General features: G+C 42.0%; 1 protein-coding gene across 1 annotated transcript; it reads left to right on the forward strand.

The window, feature by feature from the left end:
- Positions 1-8,310: 8,310 nt before the first annotated feature.
- On the forward strand, positions 8,311-8,936 carry LOC101333801 (large ribosomal subunit protein eL18). Its single transcript, XM_019937724.3, is given in 1 exon segment — positions 8,311-8,936. A coding segment is annotated over 1 exon segment (567 nt). The 3' UTR covers positions 8,878-8,936.
- The last annotated feature ends 849 nt before the right edge of the window (positions 8,937-9,785 follow it).

Here is a 9,785-nt window from a genome sequence, read left to right on the forward strand (position 1 = left end):
TCATCATCTTAATATAAGACTGCTGTGCATGAATCTTGCCAGGTCTCTGAATTTTCAGTCAGTTTTTAAACACAGACAATCAAATGTCACCAGACAAATGAGGAAAGCCTTCATCCTGAAAGAGAGAAACCAAAGTAAAAAAGCAAAACTGAATAAAGCAATCTGGGAGAAGCAGAGATAATATAGCAAACAGAAGAAAACTTCCAAAACTGCCACCAACCTAGTTCTAATAAATATTCTCAGAGAGCAATGAGAAGGTATTGCATCTCTAAAACAAGGACAAGATACTATAAAGATCTCATTGAAATAAAATGATAGTTCAAGTAAAAATGAGTGGAAGACCAAGTCAAAGAAATAAGACAAAAAGCAGAACAAAAAGTAAAGGTTTGGAAAATATGAGGATGGTGAGAAGAAACATAAAGAATAAACTCTAAAAATCCCACCTCTGACTAAGAAGTTTCCAGGAAGAAAGAAGAGAAGAAACAGGGAAGGAAACAGAGGAAAAGCTGTATGAAAAAATTTTCCCAAATGAAGGATGCCAGCCTCCTGATTAAACAGGCCCACCTCCTAAAGAGGACACATCAGAATGAGAGAAGGAAGATCCAAGTTAAGGCACATTATAGAGAGGTTCCTGGGATTAGGAGATTCCCTAAAAGCTTCCAAATATAAAACAATACAAAATAATTCATATGCAAAGGACTAGGATCAGAATGACATCAGACTTCTCAGTAGCAACGTTGGGTACCAGAAAGCAGCTGAACAATAGCGTCAAAAACTTTATGGAATATACTTTTCAACCAGGAGTTTTATACCTTGCCAGGCTATCAGTCCAGTGTGAGGGTAGAATTAAGACATCTTCACCTAGCCACAGACAGCTTGCCTGCTTAAAACTCTTTTATAGAAAACACTGAGAAAGTGTCCCAGCAAATGTCATGTCATGGCATCCAGGAAATAAGGGATTCAATTCAGGAAAGCACTGAAGAGAAGGAAGGTACAGGCTGACAGCAGAGAGGACCACCAGCGGGGAGTGGAGGAGGAGGTTGGAGATGAGTATGTGGAAAGAATTAAGAATACGCATATGGAAAATTTTGCAAGTGAAATAATTTTTAAAAACTACCCAAAAGCCTGTACATGAAAGGATATGTAATTGTACACTGCTCAGCTCTGCAGTGAAACCACAAATAATTTGCTGTGTGATCATACTGTTGCAAACCCTTACATTGGTGAGCCGTCTTTCCTTTGCAAGTAAGTGAAAACTCAAAGTGGCTTAAGCCTTAAAGGGAATTACAGTATTTTGCTCACATGATTGGCAACTTAGAAGGTAGTTTAGGCTCCAGATGAGGGTTGATCCAGGGGTTCTCCAAAATTTTTAATTTCCATCATTCCCCTTGGCAATATCTATTCAAAGTAATACCGGCTTTCCTCATGGGTGCAAGGTAGCTTCCAGTACCTTCTAGGAGTGTCTAGGGTTCAGTCCATCAGGGAGAGAATACTTCCCTAGGGGCTTCTGCAGAAAAACAAGGAAATTCTATCCCAGTTTCCTCCAGAAAGCATCTCATTGGTCAATATTGGGTTACATGCCTTCCCTTGATCAATCACTGTAGCTTGGGGGATGGGGTTTAGCCAATCAGGGCCCAACCCTGTAGCCAGAGATCATGTCAGTTTCCAAGGAAAGTGGTGACTGTGTAGGGGAACAGTGGGTACCCAAATGGAAATCAAGGTACAGTTAAAAGAGGAAAGAGAATGGAGGTTAGGTTGCCAACAAACAGCAAATATCTATTTTACAACACCAATTATTTAACTAAAACTTGTGAAATAGCTGGAGGGGGCCATACAGATTGGTGGAATAAAGGAGCCAAACTGACATCCATCATAATTCAAAATCAACAGAGAATGTCTGAAATTTATGGATCAATAGATAACTGTTTAAACATATTATTTAGACACGTGGAGGGAGCTAGAAGAAAAAACAACTGTTAGAGTTATAAAGAGTTATAAGTCACTACATCTGGACAGCTAGTCTGGGGAGGGGGTGGAATAGGGCAGGGCATTATGATTTTTCATGAGAAGCTTTTTGTATGATTTGATTTTAAAACTATGTTCAAATGCATTACTTTGATTAAACATTTAAAAAAATCTCCAAGCTGTCATGAAAAAACCATGAAATTATATGAAAGGGAAAAGCAGGAGGTTGCCGACTTTGCCTTGTGAAAAAGTACAAAAATTCAAAATGGCACCCCAGCCATTTTTTAGTTAAATCCACATGCCATGGATGTGTGCAGTGTTCTGTGATTTCCCGCACCTCTAGCACACTGCTACATATCCCCGGGGAAGGGAAGAGTATGCCCTAGTTTGAGAAGTATAGATTAAGACACATCAGGACAAAGAATCTGAAAGGTTTTAAAAAGGAAAAACGCATACTTTACCCTAGAGGAAAACCAAGGCCAGGTCCCCTGTGAGCATAACACAATACAACAACACAAAGAAGAGGCTAAAAAGATGCTGGCTTTGGGGTGCTGTCAAGAGCTCTGCCCTGGCACTCTTCTTTCAATGTGGGCCAAACTCTGTTACATTGTCCTTCCTTTTGTCACAGACAGTTTCACTTCTTGTATTGTTTCTCCTTAGACCATACATGCTGCTCCAGCAACGCTCAAAGGCCTTTTCTTTAGTTTGTGTCACCAGCTTGATCGAAAACTGTTCATTCCTCCTGGGACCCTGGACCCAGCAGGGTAGCATCATGTAAAGAGACATATCTGGAGCACAGGGGCACACATACAGGATGGCCCCCTTGGGAAGACTTAGGTGTGAAAGGACAGACCACAAAGACAGAGAGTAGTTGAGGCACTACAGTCTTTCCCGGCTGCTGTGTTTGATAACCTCCAAATTATAAAGGCAAACCCCATTATTGATGACAAAGAGTGACCAGATAGGGTTCAGTTTTAAAAACGAGTGACGTTCTGTTTCAACAAGGGGAGACTCGTATATAACTTTGAGGGCAAATTACGTCCAAATTTAAGACAAATCCTTTCATGGGACTTTCGGTTTCACAGCCATAAGGCAAAACATTCTTTGCTGAAATGGCATCTTGGGAGCAGTGAGGAGTTCAGCTGCTCTTCACGATGGTGCTAAGGCTATGTCTTCACTTTGGGTTGAGTTAGCATGTCTGCAGATCATGGGAAGCAGAGACCGAAAGTCTTCCTCCCCCCACCCACACCTACCTCGGCCCCCTCTTGCTGGACCCCAGAGGAGACTGGGATGGGGGTGAGGATCTTAACTAATGTAGGGAAGGAAGATAGAGACAAACAGTTCTGTTGTGGAAAGGGAACTGGTGGTTCCAGCGATGCAGCCCAATGGAGCCCAAGGAGGGAGATAGCCCTCTGCACTGTAATTCCCTTTTGCTCCCCCTAAGGCTTCAGTAAAATTTTGTTAAATGTTACCATCTGGTTTACAATCTGGTTTCTGTGCTTGGGATGGGACTTTTAAGAGAGCAGAAATAATCCAGAGAAATGCAACACAGGAATGAAGGAACAAGTTGACCAAAAGTCAGACAGCTACTTAATGTTCTGGCAACAACCAGGGCTGCTTTGAGGGGACCTGGGACCTGGGACATGGAAGTATTCCTCAGGGATTTTTAGAGATCGTTGGGGAGAGAACCTGAGAAAGTGAGTCTTTCTTACAGTTAAGCTGTTTGGGGACTCAGACTATCGCTACCTAGATTTTCAGGGGAAGGATGATTTTTGGAAGGCTGTAGAACTTGGGAGCATGGAGGGCTTATTTTTAAGACCTTGAGTATAGTTGAGGGACAAACTAATGTCTTAACCGTTTGTTTCTCTAGTTCAGTATTTTCCCAAATTCTTAATGGAGAGCCATATAGTCAATGAAGGATATCAAAGACCACAGCCCACACAAATGCAGGTACCGCATTTCAATGCAGCAGGTTATCTGTACTGTACCCAATACTGCAATTGGACATACTCACTGAGCCAGTTCAGACTGGACAATTCCCACGAGCTCAAGCCTCATTCCCAACATTTCAGCTGAAATCCCTGACCTGCTTAAGTTTGAACTCATTCATATTACATTCACTAACTTCGACGCCCAAATTATTACCAGCAATTCTCACTGACTCCTGGGAAAACCCTGGAGTCCTTTTTTAAGGGGGCGGGGGGAACAGAAGCAGAAGACCACAGAGAATTAGAGAAAAGCAACCAACCTTTCCTTCTTTCTAAATACGTATCATTTCAGTTAGACTATCAGATTCTTTGCATGAGTCAGACGTTTAATGCCCACATTGGAATTTTGCATTTTGTGTGGACGGCACACCCCTCCCACAGCATGGCAGATAAGATATTAATTTACTGGTAAAAATCCAAAACCCACAGAAAAAACCAAACTCACACAAAAGTTTTGATTCAAATTGCCATTGTGAAATAAGAAAACCCTGAGCTAAGGATTGCATCCAATTAGAATTATGTTAATGGAATCCCAAATTCGTCTCCCCGATTTCATTGATTGAATCCCCAAGTTTTCACCCATCATTTTGCTAATACACAGAATGCTGGCCCCAGAGAGGGCTGAGTTTTCAGGGAAGTGGCCCCAGCCACCTGGAACCCTCACAGAAGGGAGTCCCTCCCTGGTGGCTTCTGAGCGGCTGCTCTGAGCGCCAGGAGGAGAGGGGTTCCACGGGGGGCTGGGGAAGCCCTTAGCAGATGGTGTTTCTTCTTTCCCTCTCTTGTTTAGAGCAGAGATTCCCCCGGGGTTACCGGCTCTCAGCAGCTGAGCTTTGGAGTTTGATCTCCTCTTTTCTCTCTGACCCTCTAGTCCACAAAGGCCCAGATCTCTTGTGGCTAAAAAATTTATAAGAGCCTAGTCCAGGCATTCAGTGGGAGGTGGGAACTTACAACGTTCCAGCACTGCCTTTGGTATCAGAGAGCCTGACTCTACTGTTTATCCTCTGTATGACCTTGTGCAAATGATTCCAACTTGGACCTGAAATGCGGGCGTAACACAGTCCTAGCTCACGGGTGACGATTAATGAGGTGATGTGTGTGTGTAGCCCTTGGCACACCGCCTGGCACAATGGCGGGCCTCCTATAAATTACAGTTATTAATATCACTTCCTGCTGGGAAGTAAGGAAACGGGAAATCATTTAGCTGAGTCTAAAATATAAAATCAGTACTTTCATATTAAAGTTAATTAATGATAGCAATTGTTAGGCCAAGACCCTGTTGGCTCTCATTTCTGGCTTGTCCTAGAGCAGAAACAGAAAAAAAAAACCCAAAAACACAAGACTGAATTGTGTAAGAACGTATTAACTCCCAGTTAATCAATACATAACTAAGGTATTCTTTGAAGCAGGCCTGAAAGGCAAAGTAGACATTTGACTGACAGACAAGGGGCCAGTCAGGATGGCAAATATGTAGCTGATATCCTGTACTCCCCTCCACTTCCTGTCCTTGCTGCCTATCCCCTGCCTAGGGCAGACATCTTTAATCAATCATAGCATCTTATCTTGCTAAACCTGGATTCTGCCTTATGATAGTTTTTCTTCTTCCGTTTTTCTGTAGTAACGTATTTTAAAGCAAATCTTGAATATTGCATCATTATAATCCTGCAGGATACAGTTCTTAAAAAAATGGATGTTTTCTTACATAACAACAAGGCATTATCTCACCTAACAAAATTAACAACCAAAAAGATCCTTTGTATTGTCTAATACCAGGTTCATAATAAAATTTCCCTGATTGTCTCGAAATATTTAGGATTATGTTTAACGCAGCTGTGGACCAATAGTCAGAGTTTTTAAAGCATGGGTCAGAAGCATCTGCAGGCTGCCCTTTGAGGAATGGAAAGGAGGGGTTTCTCCTACCACTGGTTGGCTTTGCGCTTTCAAAAGCTTGTTCCTGGGGGTGGGAGCATCTATGGTCTATCTTCCTCTCTGAGGATTGCTAGTTCCTTGAATCCTTTGTTCTGCCAGGAAGCAAGGAGGTCTTCTTATAAATAGGACTCTGGAACTCTGGGGTCCCAAGGTTTTCCAGGGATGACCCTAGCTGATCAGGCCCTGCTGTGAGTGGTGATACTAGTAGGGGGTTGTGGGTGTCCTCAGCTTCCAGGAAGTTGCTGATCCTACCCTGGAGGGCTGGTCATGGGAGTTAGATCTCCCTCTGCTCAGGCCGTCTCAAGTTATCTATCTGTCCACTCTGCACCCCAGGGAGCAGGTGTCCTGTGTGCTTTGGAATCAACTGCCGGTGTGGCAGCAGGGACCGGCATGGATTTTCCATTTCCTGAGCACGTCTGCGAGGAGATTGGAGACTCAATTTCAGGATGCCTGGGCCTGCACAAAGGCAGTGACAATGGCTGTTGTCTGGGAAATGGCCTACTGTGGAGATGGGGTAGGGAGGCAGCAAATTAGGGACTGTTGATTCCTTCCCTGGGGAGCTGAGACTGTGCTCTGGCAGACAAAGGTCTGATATAGTACAGGACACACTGAAGTCAGAGAGAACGTCCTGGGAGGAGCCATAGAGCATCTCCACTGAGACCTTGGTCCTTAGGGTCTTGCTGAGGTCAGGGGCTCAGGTGGCAGGACAGGAATAGGAGCAGGGCAGCCTAGTCAGGGGTTGCAGGGGTTCCTGGGAAACTTTGGGATGGAAAAAGAGATCTGAGGGTTTGTACGTTGACTTCCCATTCTTCATGACACTGCCTTAGCCCTTCTAGGGGGAGTAGGACATAGATTTTTCCTGTTTCTCTCTCTTTTTTGTTTCTTTCCCTCCCTCCTCTCCCTCCTCTCTCCCTCCTCTCTCATTCCCTTTCTTTTATGTCCTCATTCATTCATTTATTCACTCATTTATCCAATGTCAACTGTCAAGGTTCTTCCTATGTGTCGGCCACTGTGCCCAGAGTTTAGGATAAGATGGTGGAAAAGATAGACATGGTCCCTGCCCTCATGGGATTTACAGGTTAGGGGAGAGATGGACACCAACCGAGATAATACATAGATAAACTCAATGGTTACAAGTTGTAGTAAGGATTATGAGGAAAATAAAAGGGCTGAGATAGGACATTACACTGTGTTCTACCTACTAGTGGTGTCTGTTAAGCTCTGACCAGCTCCCTGCCCTTGTCCCTTGCTTCCCTCACAGGTGTGATTTCTTACCTTCCTCTGTGACCATTGGCTCTGTGTTGAGCCAGCTGCCAGGGCTCCTCCCTGACTGCAGGCAGGAGGGATTTCAGAGCTCTGGGACAACCCTCTGGGACTCTGATCAAGGTCAATGTCTTGACCTTGAGCCCCAGACCTATTTCTGTGCCAGAGAACCTGTCTTTTTAAAAAAATTTCTAGGTTTTTATGGAGATATAATTTACATACAGTGAAACACACAGATCTTTAGTTCTGTCCATTTTTGCTTCATGTGTTCATAAGCTCTGTTATTAGATGCATACATATTTGGGATTGTTCTGTCTTCTTGATTATTTGACTCTTTTTATCATATGAAAATTTCCTCCTTTCCTCTAGTGGTATTCCTTGTCTTGAATCTACTTCAACTGTTATTAATATACCCTTTCTTTTAATTAGTGCATCTTTTCACTTTTAACCTCTCTGTGTTTATATTATTATTTATCCACTTACGTCACCCAAAAAATTAGCAATTTTAGAATATTTAACACTAATACAATATTTTAATCTAATCTACAGTCATTACTGCACTTGCCCCAAATCTTTTTTAAAAATTTTTATTGGAGTATAGTTGATTTACAATGTTGTGTTACTTTTTGCTCTACAGCAAAGTGCATCAGTTATACATATACATATATCAACTCTTTTTTAGATTCTTTTCCCATATAGGTCATTATAGAGAACTGAGTAGAGCTCCCTGTGCTATACAGTAGGTCCTTATTAGTTATCTATTTTATAGGCAGTTGTGTGTGTATGTCCATCCAAATCTCCCAGTTTATCCCTCCCCTCTCTGTGTTTTTATACTTAAAGTGTGTGTCTTATTATAAAAGGATATAATTGGGTCTTGCTCTTTTATTGTCAGATAATTTCTGCCTTTTAATTGAAGTGTTTAGTTCATTTACATTTAATATAATTATTGATTTGGTTGGATTGAAAGTACCATTTTGCCATTAGATATCTGTTTTTTCCACTTTGTTATTTTAAAATTTTCTTCCCTCCTTTCCTTTTTCTTTTGGATTCTTGAGAATTTTTAGTATTCTATTTTTATCTCATCTAGTTTTTTAAAAAATCTATATCTCTTGTTAAATGATTGTTCTAGCTTTCTCTTTCTGGACCTGGCTAAGGAGGAGGAGCCATTATGGGAGTTGACATCCAGCACAACAAGGACCGAAAGTTTCCACGCAAGGAGCCCAAGAGCCAGGACATCTACCTAAGGCTGTTGGTCAAGCTGTACAGGTTTCTGGCCAGATGAACCAACTTCACCTTCAATCAAGTTGTACCGAAGAGGTTGTTCATGAGTCACACCAACTGGCCACCTCTGTCCCTTTCCCAGATGATTTGGAAGATGAAGCTTCCTGGCCGGGAAGGCGAAAGAGCTGTGGCTGTGGGGACTATAACCGATGATGTGCATGTCCAGGAGGTGCCCAAACGGAAGGTGTGTGCTCTTCGAGTGAGCAGCTGCGCCTGGAGCTGCATCCTCAAGGCCGGGGGCGAGATCCTCACCTTCGACAAGTTGGCCCTGGACTCCCCCAAGGGCTGTGGCACTGTCCTCCTCTCTGGTCCTCGCAAGGGCCAAAAGGTGAACAGGCATTTCAGCAAGGCCCCAGGAACCCCGCATAGCCACACCAAACCCTATGTACGCTCCAAGGGCCAGAAGTTTGAGCGTGCCAGAGGCCGATGGGCTAGCCGTGGCTACAAAAACTAACCCCAGATCCTACCGTGTTATTAAAAAGATTTTGGATGCTAAAAAAAAAAAAAAAAAAAGATTGTTCTAGGAATTGCAATATGCATTCTTAAATCATCAGAGTCTACCTTGAGTTAATATTATTCCCCTTCACTTACAATGTAAGAATCTTACAACAGTAGATTTTAATTTCCTCCCTCTTTTGTTCTATTTTTGACATTTATTTTTGTTTTTACATATGTTAACTCCCACAATGTAGTATCATTTTTTGCTCTAAACAGTAGTTTTTCTTTTAAGGAAATTAAGAATTAAGAAAAGTCTTTAACACTGACTCATACTTATTACTATTTCTGGCGTACTTTATTCCCTGATGGGGATCCTAGTTTCCATCTGGTACCATTTCTCTTCAACCTAAAGAACTTCCTTTAACATTTCTTATAATGCAGATCAGCTAGTGATGAATTCTCCCAGCTTTGGCTTATTTAAAAATGTCTCTATTTTACCTTAATTTTTGAAGGATTTTTTTTCTGAATATAGGCTTTTAGGGTGAAAGTTTATTTTTTTTTCTAGCACTTTAAGTTCTCCTTGCCTTCTAACTTGTGTCTAGTGGTAAGTCAGTGATAAGTCATATATTTTTATCTTCATTCTCCTATCTGTAGGCGTTTTTGCAGGGGAGAGGGAACTGTTTTTCTCTTTTTTTTTTTTCCTGAAATTTTGTTATGTGCTTTGATGGTGTTGTGTGTGTTTGTGTGTGTGTTTACACTGCTTGGGGTTTGTTGAACTTCTTGGATTTGTGGGTGGACATAGTCATGATATATGAAATTTTTTCAGTATTTTCAAAAATTAATATACTTTATTTTTAGAGCAATTTTAGGTTCACAGCAAACTTGAGCAGAAAGTCCAGAGTTTCCACATATCCCTTCTTATCA

The sequence above is a fragment of the Tursiops truncatus genome, chromosome 1 (assembly GCF_011762595.2).
Source record: "Tursiops truncatus isolate mTurTru1 chromosome 1, mTurTru1.mat.Y, whole genome shotgun sequence".
Taxonomy (NCBI): domain Eukaryota; kingdom Metazoa; phylum Chordata; class Mammalia; order Artiodactyla; family Delphinidae; genus Tursiops; species Tursiops truncatus.